The 17,891-nt window shown below is 41.9% G+C and overlaps 1 protein-coding gene, 1 long non-coding RNA gene and 2 other non-coding genes across 7 annotated transcripts in view; all 4 read left to right on the forward strand.

Moving 5' to 3' along the window:
- Nucleotides 1-10,767, forward strand: part of lrp4 (low density lipoprotein receptor-related protein 4) — a 106,269-nt gene extending 95,502 nt beyond the window's left edge. The window contains exons 22-39 of one of the 4 annotated variants that reach the window (XM_035909096.2): nucleotides 412-543; nucleotides 824-964; nucleotides 1,068-1,154; nucleotides 1,239-1,410; nucleotides 1,510-1,672; nucleotides 1,837-2,062; nucleotides 2,290-2,593; nucleotides 2,732-2,950; nucleotides 3,179-3,313; nucleotides 3,411-3,519; nucleotides 3,812-4,004; nucleotides 4,476-4,589; nucleotides 4,750-4,861; nucleotides 5,182-5,243; nucleotides 5,976-6,063; nucleotides 6,190-6,331; nucleotides 6,561-6,622; nucleotides 7,454-7,512. In XM_035909096.2, the coding sequence (XP_035764989.2) occupies nucleotides 412-543; nucleotides 824-964; nucleotides 1,068-1,154; nucleotides 1,239-1,410; nucleotides 1,510-1,672; nucleotides 1,837-2,062; nucleotides 2,290-2,593; nucleotides 2,732-2,950; nucleotides 3,179-3,313; nucleotides 3,411-3,519; nucleotides 3,812-4,004; nucleotides 4,476-4,589; nucleotides 4,750-4,861; nucleotides 5,182-5,243; nucleotides 5,976-6,063; nucleotides 6,190-6,331; nucleotides 6,561-6,602 (2,441 nt within the window). In that variant the 3' untranslated portion in view covers nucleotides 6,603-6,622; nucleotides 7,454-7,512. Of the gene's footprint in view, nucleotides 1-411; nucleotides 544-823; nucleotides 965-1,067; nucleotides 1,155-1,238; nucleotides 1,411-1,509; nucleotides 1,673-1,836; nucleotides 2,063-2,289; nucleotides 2,594-2,731; nucleotides 2,951-3,178; nucleotides 3,314-3,410; nucleotides 3,520-3,811; nucleotides 4,005-4,475; nucleotides 4,590-4,749; nucleotides 4,862-5,181; nucleotides 5,244-5,975; nucleotides 6,064-6,189; nucleotides 6,332-6,560; nucleotides 7,155-7,453 lie in introns of those variants that run through there. The other 3 variants (XM_035909094.2, XM_006793772.3, XM_035909095.2) reach the window with 3 other exon arrangements.
- Nucleotides 10,768-12,006: 1,239 nt separating this feature from the next.
- Nucleotides 12,007-16,991, forward strand: LOC102792777 (uncharacterized). The gene is made up of 8 exons (XR_015719049.1): nucleotides 12,007-12,208; nucleotides 12,295-12,412; nucleotides 13,320-13,410; nucleotides 13,737-13,835; nucleotides 14,614-14,719; nucleotides 15,305-15,394; nucleotides 16,407-16,649; nucleotides 16,819-16,991. It is a non-coding gene; the product is annotated as an uncharacterized LOC102792777 (long non-coding RNA).
- LOC118454422 (small nucleolar RNA SNORD67) lies at nucleotides 13,942-14,046 on the forward strand. Its single transcript, XR_004843723.1, has one exon. It is a non-coding gene; the product is annotated as a small nucleolar RNA SNORD67 (small nucleolar RNA).
- LOC118454423 (small nucleolar RNA SNORD67) lies at nucleotides 15,069-15,182 on the forward strand. The gene has a single exon (XR_004843724.1). It is a non-coding gene; the product is annotated as a small nucleolar RNA SNORD67 (small nucleolar RNA).
- Nucleotides 16,992-17,891: the final 900 nt, after the last annotated feature.

A 17,891-nucleotide genomic window follows, 5' to 3' on the forward strand; every position in this document is an offset into this window, starting at 1 on the left:
AAATCATCTTTTCATTATAAAGGCACAAAGGTATAAAGGCTGCAGTGTGTACACAGAAAAAATACAAATAAAAATATGTATCTTACACAAAGGAAGCTCTTCTCTCTGATGTGTGCTGGCTTTTCTCTGAGCTCACATCCAATATATCTACTGACACTAGGGAATTACAGGTAAACTGAACCCAGATCATTGGCTGAGAGAACAGAGCCTGTGAAGCCTGTCTGATCTCGGTGATGTATTTGGCTCTGTTGGGTGGCTAGAAGGGTTTTTGCTGTTTGTTTCCCCAATGTTGTTTTGGGTTTCTTTCACCCCCCCTCAATTTCTTTCATGCATCTCCCATTCATTGCTTTCAAGCTGACTTAGAAAGTAGGACAGGAAATGACCCGAGTCTGTTTGCCTCTCCACCTGTAGTGCATAACCCGTGTGCGGTGAATAATGGAGGCTGCAGCCACCTCTGTCTCCTGGCCCCTGCTCCCAAAGCCTCCAGCTGTGCCTGCCCCACTGGCATCAACCTGCAGACGGATGGAAAGACCTGCACACCTGGTATAAAACAAACTCTGTTTACATCTCAGTAACATTTAGTAAAAAACAAAACAAAAAAAAGAACGGCACTTCACAGTTTAAAAGTTTAACACGTACAAGCGTGTGTTAAGATTTTACAATGTGTTCTGTCAGAAACAAATGCTTTAAACAACATGTCCATCTCAAAGGGAAATCCGATAAAGAAAATCAATTTTTAAAGGACCGAGAAGATAAAAGTATGTCAGCCGCTCTCTGTGTTGCGACAGGAAGACGCTGTGATGTGTGATGCTTTTGTGTGCAGGCATGAGCAGCTTCCTGATATTTGCACGTAGGACTGACATCAGGATGGTTTCTCTGGACATTCCCTACTATGCCGATGTGGTTTTGGCCATCAATAGCACCATGAAAAATACTATTGCTATTGGTGTTGACCCCAAAGAAGGTTTGTATGTCTTCCTAATTTTTTTTGTTTCATAAATATAACCGATGTAGGAATAAAGTGCTCAGCTGTGTGTATGTGTTTGCATGTGTGGCACCTCATGCAGGAAAAGTCTACTGGTCTGACAGTACGCTGAAGAAAATCAGCAGAGCCAACATCAATGGGATATCACACGAAGACATCATATCTACAGGTGAAGGATGGCTTACATGTATAAAGTCTTGTGACTCCGCCTCGTCAGAGTGTCATGACTTCATCTCTCACTGTCTCACTGTAGGGCTGATGACGACTGATGGTTTAGCAGTGGATGCTGTTGGCAGGAAGATCTACTGGACGGATACAGGAACCAACCGCATCGAGGTAGCCAACCTGGACGGCTCCATGAGGAAGGTTCTGGTCTGGCAAAATCTTGACAGCCCTCGAGCAATCGCCCTCTACCATGAGATGGGGTGAGCCTGATAGTTTGACGACCTTGTCAATTAAAGCAAATCTCTGGTTGTTCTATGTTACTTCATCTTCTGTGTTCTCTTTATCTTCCCGTCCTCCAGATATATGTACTGGACAGACTGGGGAGAGCATGCTAAGCTGGAGCGCTCAGCGATGGATGGCTCAGACCGTGTGGTGCTCATCAGTAACAACTTGGGCTGGCCTAATGGCCTGGCCATTGATATGGCTGGCTCTCAATTACTGTGGGCTGATGCACACACTGAGGTGATTCAATGCTTCCAAGAATAAAATTAAGTGGATACAAGTCACAGTTAAAGATTTAAAAGCTAATAATGCAGTTTTATAAGATGTAAAAGCTTTGAGCATGAAAGCGTCAGATGTTATGAAGTCATGGTGGTGATCCCACATGTGGTACTGGTCCTCTGCAGCGTATCGAGGCGTCTGACCTCAATGGGCAGAACCGCCACACCCTTGTGACTCCAGTCCAACACCCGTACGGTTTAACCCTGCTGGGGTCCCACATCTACTGGACCGACTGGCAGAGCCGAAGCATCCAGCGAGCCGACAAGAACTCCGGGGCCAACACCATCACAGTGCGAGCCAACCTTCCAGGCCTGATGGACATCCAGGCTGTAGACAGGGAGAAGCCACTCGGTGAGTCTGGAGGACAGGAAGTGGATTTAATTTTGCCCAATCAAACTAAAACCAAGTGGAGGTCACATTAAAGATCTTTATGATTCCTTGACTTCTGAATTTTTGAATTTTTCTCAACTCACATGGTGATTGAACAATGTCAACATACAAAGTGTGCATGTGTGTCTTCCTGTTTTAAGTGCACTCCTGTCTCTTTGCACTAATTCTTCACCCTGCGTCCTTTTAAGGCTTTAATAAGTGCGGCAGAAGGAACGGAGGTTGCACACACCTGTGCCTTCCTCGTCCCAACGGCACTTCCTGCGCCTGTCCCACTGGGATTCTGCTCAAGGGAGATGGTAGGTCATGTGACGATTCCCCGGAGACATACCTGCTCTTCTCCAACCGCGTGAGCGTGCGCAGAATCTCTCTGGACACCAATGACCACACTGACGTACACGTCCCGGTGCTTGAGCTGCACAACGTCATCTCGTTAGACTATGACAGCGTTGATGGGAAACTTTACTACACCGATGTCACCCTGGATGTTATAAGGTGCAAATGCTAATTTTTGAGATATTAATTTTGTAAAGCACACATTTTGAATAAAGTTTGCCACTGTGGTAGGGTTGTGCACAGTAAAGTTGAAGTAGCCCCTTATCATACAACGTCCAACATTAACTTGTTTTTCAGGCGCTCTAACCTGGATGGCAGTGGCATGGAGACGGTGATCAGCCAGGGCCTGAAGACTACAGATGGACTCGCTGTGGACTGGGTTGCCAGAAACATGTACTGGACCGACACCGGGCGCAACACCATTGAGGTGGCCCGCCTGGATGGAACTAGCCGCAAAGTCCTAGTCAACAACAGCTTGGATGAACCCCGAGCTATTGCAGTGTTTCCAAGCAAAGGGTAAGAGAGAGGAGTGCACTGGGCTTCACTGACAAACAAAAGGTTATGTTTGGTCTCCGTAACTCTTAAAGTCAGAAATAGACTGCACTGAAATAGGCAGACAAACAGGCTGACTGTCAACACGAAGTTTTCATTGTTTTACACTACAGAATTACAGAATCACATAGTTGCAGAATTGTTTGTACCATAGAAAGACATGAGCTTATCAGGCTCACCTCACCTCTGCAGGTTTCTGTTCTGGACTGACTGGGGCCACATCGCGAAGATTGAGCGATCTCACCTGGACGGCTCAGACCGGAAGGTTCTGATCAATACAGACCTGGGTTGGCCCAACGGCCTAACACTAGACTACGACACACGAAGGTTAGCTGAAGCATGACTGAGATATCTGTATGTCCTGTAAATGACTTTAAAGTTTATTGTGTAAGAATTCTGCAATAACTTGTAATGAATCCTGCAGGATCTTCTGGGTAGATGCCCACTTGGACAGAATTGAGAGTTCTGACCTAAATGGGAAGCTGCGTCAGGTTCTCGTCAGCCCGGTGTCCCACCCGTTCGCCCTCACACAGGTACCCCCAGCCCCCCCCTCTCCTCTTCACCCTCAGCTGTCATATGCTAGGCTGACCCTTTTCTTCCCTGGCTGCTTCTTCCAATCACCCGCTCTTTCACTCATCAGCTCACCGTGTGATTCTCTCCATCTTTCAGCTCATACTGAACCCATTCGACGTAACCATTTCTTCTACTTCGCTTTCACTCTGACCCTCATTTTTCTTCTTCCCCCCTTCCCTTTCTTCCTCTCGCCCCCTTCTCCTTGTCCGTGTATTTTTCCTCCCCCTCTCTTCTTCTCCCTCGTTTCCCCAGTCGAAGCCGGTGTCCTCCCCTCTAACTCCTTTCTCCCGACTCTCGCAGCAAGACCGCTGGATCTACTGGACGGACTGGCAGACTAAGTCCATCCAGCGGGTGGACAAACACACCGGCCGTAACAAGGAAACCGTGCTGGCCAACGTGGAGGGCCTCATGGACATTATAGTGGTATCTCCTAACAGACAGACAGGTAAGGAGAATTTTTCTCCTGACAACTCCATCTGACGGGGAAGAGGCCAAAGGTGTTTATTACCTTTTGCTGAAGGAGCCAAAGCTACTGTGGATTTATGAAATATTGTCAGAGCTAGATAATTGGTCTGTCAATATGACGTTCACATGGTTTGCTTGTGCAAGTAAGATAACCCTTTCTCCAGCATGGCAAGAAATCTGATTCTTGTTGATAAGGCTGATGGATTTCTTTCAGCGCATTTAGTATAATCAGATAAAAAAGATAAATTATTTTACTTGACACAGATTCTGGTAATTGGGTTGGATTTTAATTTCATCACTGTGCTGTTACTTGATGCCATCGTAACTAAAAGCTCTCAGTTCTAACCTGATAAATGGACCAAAGTAACGGAGGAAACGCTCATTATTTTCAATTATGTTCAGTTAGTTTGAGCTGAACATAAATGTGAACGTCCCCTCTCCTTCCCTTTAGGTACTAACCTCTGTGGGATCAATAACGGCGGTTGCACTCACCTTTGCTTTGCCAAGACCAACAGTTTTGTGTGCGCCTGCCCTGATGAACCAGACGGGCGACCGTGCTCCACAAGTAAGTGTTCTCTGTAATTTCTCAGCCTGTACCAGTTAAAAAGTTTTAACTGAACTTTTTAACTGAAAAAGTCACAAATAGGTTTTATATAGCAGAAGAACACTAAAATGACAAACCAAGAAATGCCCACTCAGGCCCTTGTTCCTCGTGCTTTGATCAGTTTCAGGTTACATCCCCACCTCTCCTGCCAGAGGGCCCAGCAGCACTCCTGTCCCTAACAAGATCCCTAAAGCTCCCACAGACATCCCACAGAGAGGACCCTCACTGGTCAAGTAAGTCTGTTGTGTTCATTAAATGGTTCACATTCCCAGCTCCAAACTGTGTTTGATCTAAATGAAATTGTCCCATTGTCCCACTAATGAACACAGTTGTAGACTTGTCGATCTGCCATGTTGGCATTTTAACTTTGGAATACAATGGATCTGTTTTGTGTGCTTGTTTCTGCCTTACACATTTTTAGAATCCACAGAATCTGAAAGATTTAATGTTAATACACAGTTGTAAATATAGCAAAGTTGTTACAAATCATATGAAGTCCTCTGTGTTGCAGTCTATGGTAAATTAATATTTATTTTCCTCCTTATCGTTACAGCTGCACTGACAAGAACCTAAACATAGAGGGGTGTATGAACACTGTGGTGACAGCTCCTCACGGTCAGTACACCGAGACATTCACAAAGTCTGCCTACAGGGAAAAGAGAAAAGCTAGGCATCACTCTTTCTGCGAGATACAGTACATCCAGGTTGAGTTTACGCTTGAGCTTGGTTCAAAGACTGGCAGCTCACAAAGACTGCTAGCATAGCTGTGCGACTAGTATAAAGTACACCTCTGAACAGGATCTTGACAGAGTATTGTTTAAGGACTCAGAACAGAAATGTAAATGTAATGTGTTTGTAGACAAAGACGGTTGTAGCTGTTGGTTACCAGCCAGCTAGCTAATGTTAAAACAGCTCTGAAGCTAGGCTAATAGTTTCTCCCCCTACTCAGAGTTGGACATCAGTAATGTTTGAATGTGGGACTTAAATAATATATCATTCGCATCAACCAAAGACCAGTTATGACTGTGAAGGTGAATAAAAATGTAAGATATAAGAAAACAAAAAACAGCAATAGAAAGCTACTTTTGCTTTAAAGCTATTCAGTGATAAGCGTTGGCTATTTTTACTAAACGAAATTACTTCTCAAGACAAACATCGCAGACATACAGCTATGTCTGAAAGACTTAAAATAATATTCAATAACCATCTCAAGCTCGTTTCTCACTGGGTATTATGGGGTTAGCTGGGTTAATGACTGACCTGCAATGTTTGTGTAAAACTTTCTAGCAAATCAGTTTAAGCAAAGCCTGTTAACCACCCCTATAACATGTGTCCTGTCTGTTGTAGGAGAGGGACTTCATGTCAGCTATGTTATCGGTGGGGTTCTGACCATTCTGGCGATTCTGATCCTCATTGCCGCTTTGATCATTTACAGGTCAGTGTCCTGCACAACATTGCTTAAAAAGAATGTTTAATTATCTACATTTGACACAGAGGATAGGTAAACCTGTAAATTAAATTAAATTGTAATTGCTCTTATTGTCTTATTTTTGATCAACAGACACAAAAAGTCAAAGTTTGCTGACCCAGGAGTGAGCAATCTGACCTACAGTAACCCCTCGTACCGGACGTCCACACAAGAGGTCAAGATCGAGGCATCTCAGAAGCCTCCAATATACAACCAGCTTCGATATAAGAAAGAGGTAACGAACGGTCCGCAATCTGTGAGAAGTTGAAAAGGACACATAATGGATTTAACATGAATCCATGATGTTTGCATAGGATGATCACAGACTGTATTGTGTCTAAGCACAGAGACAAATCCCTTTACTGTTTGTCTCTGTGAATAGAATGATTGTAACATGTGACACGAGTAGGTCACAGACACCAGCGCTCATCTTCTCCTCCCCTCCTTTCTCTCCCTCACCGCAGCTCTCTCACCCCTACAACTCCCTCTCTCCCTTTATCTTTTGACCCACTTGTCCTGTGGAGAGGTAGTTACACAGCATGAAGGAGTCGTGTAATTCTAAACCGTCTCTTTGTTTTACTTCTGCCTTTCACAGCATGTCGCCTGAAAAATCTTAATGAATAACCTCCTTCTTTGGATGTAGTTTCAGAGCTCTGTGATCAGCAGCATGATGATTTTTATCCCACTGAGTGACTGTGTTGTGAAATTGACACTGAAACTGGCAACAAAGCCAAATGTGTGGGTGGATTTTGTTAAAGGTGCTACATGTATCAATAGTAACATTAAGTACACAGTGTGTCAAGCTGACAGCAGTTGTTCGGCTCATACTGTATTTCCCATAGAGTCTGCTGGTAATTTACAAGTAAAAAGGTTATTTCTTAGTAAAAATAAATCTAAAGCTAGCAGCAGTTTCCAGTATTCATCAATCTTTTTGCTTTGGAAAAGTATGCACCAACTTCCTGTTTTTATTCTGTAAAACAGTCCAGATTTTTGTTTCTTCTAATTACGTACTTGTAGCACCTTATTCTAAAAATGTATGTAGAAATGTGTAAAAAAACAAAACAAAAAAAAAAAAGCTAACTCCAGGAGCAAGCAGAGCTCCTGCAGCATGAGTTTTGTGGGTTTGAATGTGACACTTTGTTCTGGAGTGTTCTCTGACTTATCCCTGAGGTACGTCCACCTTTTAACAGGCTGAGAGCTTTCTGCCTGATGTTAATACATTTTAATTAAAAAGAAAAAGAGCAAAGGGTTAGCATTACAGATGAAAGAAAGAAGCATGACTTGACACATCAAAGGTGGATGATCTCTCTGAACTGCCGACGCAGAGTCAATCACTAACAGTGTTGTTGTTGTCCAGGGGGGAGTGGACGGAGGCTACACCAAGGAGAAGATCCGCATCGTGGAGGGCGTGTGCCTCCTGTCCAATGATGAGCTTTACTGGGACGACCTGAAACAGATCAAGCCGTCTCGAGGCGGCCTGCACACCTGCATGCGCACAGACACCGTGTCCCTGCAGGCCAGCAGCGCTTCGCTAGACGACGGCGAGACGGAGCAGCTCCTCCAGGAGGAGGCGTCTGAATGCTCGTCCATAACCACCCTGACCCCTTCTGCCATCACCCCACAGCGTCACGCCCAGCACAGCCTGCCCGACACCGGCTGGGTCTCCGTACGCAAGCCCTCCACCGAGAGCGAAGTGTGAAGGAGGCCCCCCGCCCTCTGTGCTTTATCTCGACCATCATTACCTAATATACACATGCAGTCACCTGTATTTAGAGCTGGTACAAACACACAAAGATGAATAGGTACAGAACACAGTAACAGCTGCATATGTAAACTAATGGTACATATCAACCTGGTTAGACACAACTAAGCTACAAAACACACATGTCCTGTCTTTAAAATTGGGGCTCCGTCCTATTTGTCCACACGTGCAGTGCAGTATCCTCAGTGCTGCTGCCTCGAGGCAAAAGTGGAGCGTGCTGGAATAAGAAAAACAAAGGATTCTGGGGAGGAAGTGAACAGAGAGACACAAGCGTTAACGTGGAACCTTTTTTTTTTTTTTTAAAGGATAGAGACTCTCAGTGTGACGCTTCTCTGTATACGACTTCACCTTTCTTTTTCTTTCTTTTTCATCCTGGACGGAGCTAAAGCAACATACCCCCCGGACGACGTAACCACAGAGTTCCCTCTAATGCCACTCATGTCTTTATGAACTATATTTATGAACATGTTTGTGGGTTTTTTTGTTTTGTTTTTTTAAATTTGTAGAGTGGGTTTGCTGACTTTCAGAGAATGATGAGTGCGCTAAGCTAGAAGTTTTATTTTTGTGCAGCAGCACCTGTTTTTTTTGTTTTTTTTCAATTAATTTTATTTTTCAAGAGTTGTATTTATGACAGTGCCAAAGGGTGGGGCTTCAGAGTCTCCATGCTTCTTTCTCCATTTCACACTTCAACAGAGATTTATTCTCATTCTGGGATGTTTGTTTCCTCTGACTTGCCCCCCCTCAACCTCACTGGTGTGGGAGACCTCAGTATTGGCATCTGCTTCTTTACAGCCTCCAAGGGATTAAACGAGAAATGACTGTAGCAGGTTCTCTCAGTTGGCTGCAGGAGGCCCTCCATTTTCTGTTTAAAGTTATACTTCAGTTATCGCTGATCCTCGGGCAGAGCGGAAGTCACCTCGATGAAGTAACAGCCTAAGTGCCAAATGTTGAATTCTTTTTCCCACTTCAGCTGTATATTTATTTCTCCTCAGATGCACATGGCATTTTCTCACTTATATACTCCACAGATAAAGCTGGTGAGCGATGCAGATACTTGTAAGGTTGTATGAATCCAGGTATTAAACGTATGTCTCTTTTTTTTTCTGTCCAAAAACACCGGGGGTTTCTCTGAAACCACTTTATTTCGTCGGTCTTTCCGAAAGAAAAGAGTTTACTTTCTAAGTAGGTGATTTGTTTTTTTTTGTTTTTTTTTTCCCCCATTGCTGATGTACTTGCGAAACACATTTTTGTAACCAGTGTGTGTAATATCCTCTCACCTTCTCCACTAATATGAGATTCATTCTTATTCTGCTTGATAACTGATAGCAGGTAACAATAACAGAAATATTAGATGAACAAATCATGAGTAACAAACTTTTTAGATTTTTAGATCACCACAAATAACAGTGTGAAGCAAGTCTTGCCTCTCAGCAGCCATCTTTGAACATTTATTTTGAAGACTCTATGTAAATGTATCTGGAGAAACCCTCGTCCTTAACTTCTATGTTCATATGGCCGTAAAAAGCCATGTGAACAGATTTTTGATGAAGATCTGACTGGAAAAAACGTTGGTTAACTTTGTTCTGTTATCTGCTTCTGACTGCTGACACGATCAGCGTGTCTGCTGCTGTTGCTGCTCGTTCAGATTATGAATACAGTAAGCCCAATAAAAGATTTTTAACAAGGTATCTTACCCACACCTTATACGCCTGTGGGGGCTTGCACCTTTACCATGTTCATGGGTCAGTGCTTATGAGAAGTTTAGCTTTTTGGGGGCAGACGCAGCACTGCTGCCATCTTTAGCATTTCAAAATTAGCCCATAGATTTGTGGCCAGTGTTATATAAAGTTTCTAGTGTGAATTCAGTTTTCTTACTTCCTCAAAGTTCCACTTTTCACTTTCTATTAGCAGCCAAGCTTCAGAGGCAAAGATATATTTAAAAAAAAAAAAAATTTAAATCTTGGCACATACAACCAGAAGTATCTGCTCGGCCAGAAACACTTGGAAGTAAATGAGAAAATTTGTGCTTTTGGTCGTTTGAGTTTAACTCCATCATATCGGATTCTGTGAGGTGCGCTCACAGTGTCTGCCACAGCACAGTGCAACAAAAGGGGTAACTCTGTGCACACTGTGTGTTGAAATATTTATCAGACAGCTTACTGAGAAGTGAATTTAATGGCTATCTCGCATTGCTTTATTTTTAGCGCCCCATTCTGCCTGTCGATTGTGGCGCAAATGAAAATACTATATTGCTATATGGACAAATATATCTTTGACACATTATAGAATCGTGTATTTTGAAGTATCTGCTACAAGCTCAGCAACATGCTGATCTGCTGCTAGACGAAGCACTGAGGCCAATGAGAGAGGGGCTTGGCAGCTACATGACTACAGTCTCTGATGGTTGGTCGAAGGCAGGCCTACAGAGCATCATAGCGACCCAGGATCCAGTAATCCACACTCACAGTCCCTCCAACTCTGCTGCAGGAATGCTAAAACTGTACAGATTTTATCACGCGGATGTAAGCAAACATTTTTGTTGATACTGGGTTGAGTTGTATAGTCTTTTGTACAAAGGGATTTCATGACCGTTTTTAGACTTGTATTAATTTTACTCACTGGAAAAGAACAATGTTTTTGGGTTTTTTTGTTTTGTTTTGTTTTGTTTTTGCTGGATTATTTTAACCACTGTGTTCCCAAGCCTTGTAAATGATAGGGAAGATGCCAGTTATTTAATAGTGCTCTTTTATCTTATGAAATACTGGTCACGTATAGCTGTTGTAAAGTTAACAAAAAGAGATATTTATGATTTTCGTTTTCGTTGTCACTTGATGTGTAAATATGAAAAGACTGTATATGTATGGCAGTACTAACAAGCTGTGTTGTGTGATATAGTGAATTATCCCTTTGCTATCTTTTAATATAAAATTGCATTTGCATTTCAATGAAACCTTCGTCTCACTCGTCTGTGCGCTCGTTGCTTTTAGACAAACTTGTTTCCTCGTCTGACGTGTAGCAATGAAAGGGGATGCTAAAATCTTCAGGTGCTAATTCAGCACTATTGTGATGGAGATTTAATCACGTGGTTTGGGGGATCTTGTCAAAACAGAGTTGTGAGGAGAAGTTGGGTCCGAATTCGATCTGCCATGAGTCTGATTGGCAGCAGCTTCACATTTCAGTATGACAATGATTCCAAACACACTGCCAATGCAGTAAAAGCATAATTGATAATAATACACACAGTGGACTGGTAAATAGTGTTTTTTCTAATCTAATTGAGCACAAATGCTTTCAAAGCATGCAGGATCATGTTGACAGAGAGCGGAACAAGGTACAGCCAACATATAACGAAAAGGTTTTAAAGTCCTTCAAGAAGCCAGGCGATCCTAAAGAAATGAGAAGTAAGCTTGCCTAAGAGAGTTCAGGCTGTGTTGAAGCAAAGGTGGACATACTGGCTTTCAAACTGGTTAGAATTGTTTCCCCTCTGGTTTCCATGCATGTTTGCAAACATATCATCCATCCATTCTGTCCCACTTATCCATTTCAGGGTCAATAGGGGGCTGGAGCCTGGACAGGCTGTCAGTCCACTGCAGGGCTAATACAGAGAGACACACATCATTCACACCTATGGGCAATTTAGAATCCCAGTTAATCTAACCCCACTAACTGCATGTCTTTGGACTGTGGAAAACCCTATGTTCGAACCTAGGACTTTCTCTCGGTGAGGCAACAGTGCTAACTGTTATTTATATAATTCATTGGACATTTTTGTAACAAAATATAAATAAATAGCAGTCATCTTATACAACACCATCATCCTTTCAAGCCTATAATTTTATCAGGTATCAGTATGGTGGATGTAGATCTTCTTCACCCATTCTTGAGCTTTCATGACATTAGTATTCAGTATAAAAGATGCGGGATGTATAAATGTTACAAATTACAAGCAATGTGCAGTATCAAAATGGCATTTTTGCACTTGTTTTGCAGAGGAGCATGCAGCTAGTGATGTGACGTTCTGTATCAAGGCTTCAAAGCTTGTGTCGAGTAATTGAGGGGGCGTTTCCGCGATGAGCGTATCGAGGCTTGCTTCATTTATGGGAGGAGCTGAAAATGATGACGTCCGAAGCCTCGCTGCCCGGCTGTACCACGTGACTGGTTCAGGAAGTGGTTCGAACTTTGCCGCGAGCTATGACAGCGATTTAAACCCTTCAGAGTTCATTCAAAATGTAGGTGTTTGATGGAGAGTTGCGGTTAGTGAGAGTTTGGAGACAGTTTGGAGGTTTAGGAGAGTGAGGAGAGAAAGTCAGACGAGAATGGAGCCAGCCAGATTTTCTTCCTCCCAACAAGGTATGGAAATTTCTACAGAAGATGTATTTTCATAATAATGATGGTGCAATACAATTTATGTTAAGCTGTCTTTACTTTTGTACAAGGTGAAGTGTTTGCTATGTGCCAGGGAGCTGGGATATAACAACAACACCTCATCCATGCTTAGGCACTACAGAGCTTTGCATGAGAATAAGGGGAACACCGATTGTGGAGCAAGACCAGGTGAGCCATCAAATGCAATGATAATATAGCATGCTGTAATGTTACTAAATGATATAACAATATTATACAACTGTAATAAGTTACGTGTGTGATATTTATATTTGTGCTTTGTCTTTATTGTCTTTCAGGAGAACAATCTCAAATAGATGAAGACCTGGTTAGCATGGTGATTGAGGACTCCCAGCCATTTAGCATTGTGGAGGACAAAGGATTTAAAAGATTTGTTAAATCATTAAATCCTAGCTATGTTCTCCCCACTAAAAAGGTCATAAAAGCAGTGAAAATTTAGTTTTTACAGAATAAAATGTGGGTTGTCCATACCTCAACGTTACAAAAGCACAACCACTGTCCACACCTTACCTCACGGTAAATGATCATTTCCATTTTAAGCATTTCCAAATAATCATTTTCCATACTGCCAGTATAAATATACACAGTATACTGCCATCACTACAATATAGATGTTTTATACACTCCTTTAGTTGTTGACATTTACAGGCTGTGTGCAAAAGGCCACACTCTTCAAATTCATGCCAACTAATATTTTTATGTCCAGTAGATGTTCTACTAGAGCAAATGAAGCTTCAAGACGCTTTGCGCTGGGGTGAACCAATCGGATGAAAAGCTTCGGTACTTCATGAAGCTTCATCTGCCCATCACTACATGCAGCAAGCTCATATATGTAACCATTCAGTAAACATTTATGTAGAAGACACGCGCACAAAACTTTAGCGCGATTTAGTGCTCAAGTTTTTCTTGCGCTTTTGTTCATCGACGTTGTCTGGGCTTCTTCTTCTTCTTTTTAGTTTATAGTGGTTGGTAAACCAGCTTAGTGGTGCATTACCGCCACCTGCTGCACTGGAGTGTGGCTCCTCCAATAAATGCCCACACCTTTTCCGGCTTTTAGGCCAATCAGCGACGCGCCCTGCGTGAACACGGGGTTTGAAATGTGCAGAGACTCGGCTAAGCTAGACGAGAAAGAGAGTTCACCTGGTTTTGTAAGTTTTACTCGGGTGCTTTTGTGACATTTTTTGTAGTTTGATGGGAGGCACAGTGATAAATTACTTTTTTTGATTTGAAATGTTTCACTTATGACAGTCACTTAGGTTTTAACCGAATGCTAGACGCTAACGTTGCTAAACAGCTAGTGGTAAAGCTAACTCTGCTTAAAAGAATTATATTTATTTAACCTTACGTTGACCAGCGTTACTGTTTGTAACATAATCCGCCATCCGGGCTTGAATCCAAGTTAACTTGCATTTTGAACCTTTTCCATTCTCTATCATCTAAATGATTGACCATTTTTGTGCCTGCTAAACTCAAGGTTCTGCACTACTTCCTGTCACACACAGAAGACCCATGCCAGCGGCAATGGCGAATGATACCGCGTGGATGACGACGTGGAACATGGACACAAATCCCAGTAAGATGACTGTGCCGATTATCTAGTGGTTGGGTTGCTGGGTCCCCAGTTCGATTGTGTGCTGCACAAAACAAACACTGCATGTTAAAGTGGAAGCGGTGCTGGGTGTGGGAGTGATGAGTTGCACTAATCAGCTGGGGTGTCGAGTTGACTGCCTCAGTCTGATCCAACCTGAGGACACGCAATGTGCACAGGGGCCATCTGACCCAACCCTGCTCCTCTATACTCATGTGTTGTATGATTCTTTCAAGTTAAAACACACACACACATAGAAACAACTGGCCACATAGCAAAAAGCTTACAGCTCTCTGCAGGTTGTCCCAGGCATCCTGGAGCACTTATTGCCATTGTGTGAATTCTGTCTCTTCATGTAATGACTCATTTTGAGGTCAGACCCCAGTCCTGCTTTAATAATTCCACATTTGACTGTCTGTGTTTATTTTCCCATGTGCTGGATAATGAAATCTATGGGTTTTGCATGGAGCCACAGTCATGCAGCATTTGGCATGCACTGTAAACCCTGACAGAAGACTGTAGGGATGAGAATTCATGCAGTACTACATTAAATATACTCTTTAATTTACAAATATGTCATTGTTTATTAGCAGGTGTGATCACCCTAGAAAGCATTACGTAAACTTGATACCCATTTTACATAATGCTGATGATGCCATACTCTAAAAAAGTCACATCTTCAGAACAAAATCATGGTTTAATAAAGTCCGTATTAATGTCACCTGTCGTATTAACTCAGATTTTTATTTTATTTTTTGACAAGGCAACAGATGCTGTGGTGTAGATGTCATGGAAGGTCCTCTTCCCCCTCTCCAAGGCAGAACTCCGAGCTCCATGACCTGATGACATGAGCTCCTTCATTCTTTAAGGTCTGTGTCTGAATGTCATCTGTTTGCTGAGCTATTGGAATGATTTTCTCTTGTTTCCAAAGGGCATGCTGTCATTTTAGTCAACTGCACAGTTTCTTTAAATCAGTCATGTTTTATGAGAAACATGGCATCTGGTATAACATTTTAAAAAAGTATTAGCCCTGTACTCTGATTGGTTTGTCATAGATTATGTTTACCTGTTTGTTTTGGCTTTATTTGCTTTTATAAAATTTTTTCATCATACTTGTCCTATGGTCAGCTGAGCTTTTTTAGTGATGACAGTTAATACAGCTGTTCACCATGAGATGAACCAGGTAAACTCACTTTTTTCTTTTCTCTCACGTGGGGTTGTGACAGTGATGAGTTGCACTATCAGTCAGGCTGGTGATTGCAGTGGCACAGCCAGCCTGTCCTGACAAGCTGTGGTGACACCTCAAGGTGCACAGGGGCCATCTGAGTCATTTCCCCACCTGACAGGAAAAAAATAGTGGCTGGCTCCTTAATGTATTTTCTCGCTTGATTTTTTTTCAACTGCAATTCTTTTTCTCCTTTTTTTGTTGTTTGTTTGTTTCCTTATTTTCTCAGTCTTAAAAATAGACAGCTTATGCTTACATGGGATGACCCAAATATATCCTGCCAGCAAAAGTAGGTGGAGGAGGAAGGACCCCAAAACTGGTGAGCACAAACGGCATAAATCATACATCTTTTATAGATGTGAAATTTACAGTGGATTATCATAGTTTAAAAACGTGCATGTGTTGTTATTTAACAAATGTAATCAAAAAGACAAATGGTGATTCAGTCTTGCTGCAATAAAAGTGTGTACAGTTGTGGTCACACTTACAGAATGGGGTTGTTTTTGGCCATTTTTCAGAGAATATGAAACAATTTTCACTCATGGTCAGTGGTTGGGTGAAGCCATTTATTAAATGATTGTTTGCCCTTTTAAAATCATAACTACCCAAATAACCCTGATCAGGTTTACATACTGTAGTTCTTAATACCATGTATCGCCTCCTTTCCTTTTTATCACTTTTGCCTACAGAAGTGATAACCATGCTCTAGTTTACTTCATTTTAACTTCATTCCAGCTTCAGCACCGTCACCCCTTTACTAAGTTTTGCTGCTTTTGTGACATTTTTGGTAGTTTGTTGTTTAAAGTTGCATATTAGTTTGTCATACATTTTAGGTGCGCACACATGATGCAAGAAATGTGTTTTCTTCTTGCTCAGTGGATTTGCACTGTCACAGTAAACATAAAGCCCAATAGATCATGACAGAGCTTCATAAAGTCAAGTTTAAGTCAGTTGTATTTTTTCACTTTATTGAAAAGGAGACATTTGATTAAGCAGCTTTGGTGTGTGCAGCAAATGCTCTCCATTCTTAGAGTATCAGGCTAGCCAGCTAGAAGATTGTGATTTCTTTCTATATAATTTAACAGTTTTGATGAACAGACACTTGCTCTGTTTGTCACTGACGACCCAGTTAAAACTAAGTCCAGTTGATCAGTGGCCCTTGTGATAAAGGGAATCTTTCAACCCCAGACTGCCCATAACAGTTTTCCTGCTGCTCTCTCTCTTTTTGTTTTCTTTTTTTTGGCGAGGCGGGGTCCTGATTCCTGCCATAATGTCATCATTGGTTCTACTATTAAAGTTTTCTGTCCTTTCTCCTTTATTCATCTCTGCAGGCAGCTTAATATCAGAACACTCTGTCAGCCCTACAGCAGCAGACACTGCAGTCACTGGTACAGCTCTTTGTGGACCTTCACTAGTTGTGCACATCACCAGTCACTGAGCTGCTGCAGAATGACCTACATGTTACAATGTTACCCAATGCTGGAAAACAATTTCCAGTAGTGAATTCTCTAAGGATCCAAACCTCTCCCTTCTTATTTGATGACTGAAACATCAGCTTGCAGCCTCGTGCACAGGTGAAATATTATTATCATTTTTTTTTTAAATGTATCTCATGACGGATGAACAGGAAAACTTAAGTAGTTCTCTACTTGTTGTCTTGCTGTTGTCTCATCTGTTAGGCTTTGCCAATACGTTGCTCTACAGAGGCCAGTTTTACTTACTAAAGTGTTTTCCTTTCTGTAGCGAGGAATCGGACAAGATTTTGCATCAGAAGAAATATCCAAAGTGTTGGGGAGCATCATGACCAACCTTGGAAGATCTGTGTTATTGGCGTAAATTGAACATTTTCCTTCACTCTTACCACAGCAACAATCATCCAGGCAAATACTGTAATAAAATGGCACAAACTTGTATCATATCTCTCGCAGTTCTGATTTTGGGGTCATAACATCCAGCTCTCGAATAGCTGAATTAAAGCAGCAGAGGGTTCATTAATCACTTTTGCTGAAAGTGTTTTGCAGAGGTGACAGCAACTGGACTCCTAAGAACGATTACAGTTTCAGTGAATGCCTTGCATCATCAGAGGCTTCAGCTCATTTTAAATATCTGCTTGTTCTATTGTTTTGTCATCCAGCAGGGTTAGAAGCTTGTTTGCCCGGCACTATGATGTGTATGTATTATTGGAGGGTCTACCTTACAATATAAAGTGGCTTGAGGTGACTGTTGTTGTGATTTGGTGCTAGATAAATAACTTTGAATTGAATTAATCTGTATTCAGATATTTATGTACCCAGGAAACAGAGAAAGTAACTGTATAGTTGTAACATCGAAGATTCTCCGCAACATCTGTCCAGGAAGCAAACTTGAGATGGTTGGTGTTAAACTTAACAATATCCTGCTGTTCACCCAGTTAGCTGTAACTATACTGATAATGAAATCACTGGTGTATTTTTACACCTTTAGATACTGATTTACACTGGCTCTGCAGGTTTGGTGTATCTGTAGAGTATCAGTGGTTTACACATGGATTTCTTTTGAATAAACCGTAATTGCTAACCGACATATGTAATGTAGGTATTTGGCACTAGTACACATCATCTTACTGTGGTATCGGCCAGATATGAATAGATTATAGAGAACTGGCTTCTTTATTTACACGTAATTGGAAAAGGGGGAAAAGTGAAGATGGGGCCACTTCACTTTAAGAAAAAGAAAAAAAAATGAATATAAATATATATTAAAAAAAAAAGATGTGCTCCTGGTATTAAATTAAAAATGTGTACATCCTCTCAGTATCACATTCCTATCTGTTGTTT

Source organism: Neolamprologus brichardi, chromosome 1 (genome assembly GCF_056152115.1).
Source record: "Neolamprologus brichardi isolate AB-2024 chromosome 1, ASM5615211v1, whole genome shotgun sequence".
Classification (NCBI taxonomy): Eukaryota; Metazoa; Chordata; class Actinopteri; order Cichliformes; family Cichlidae; genus Neolamprologus; species Neolamprologus brichardi.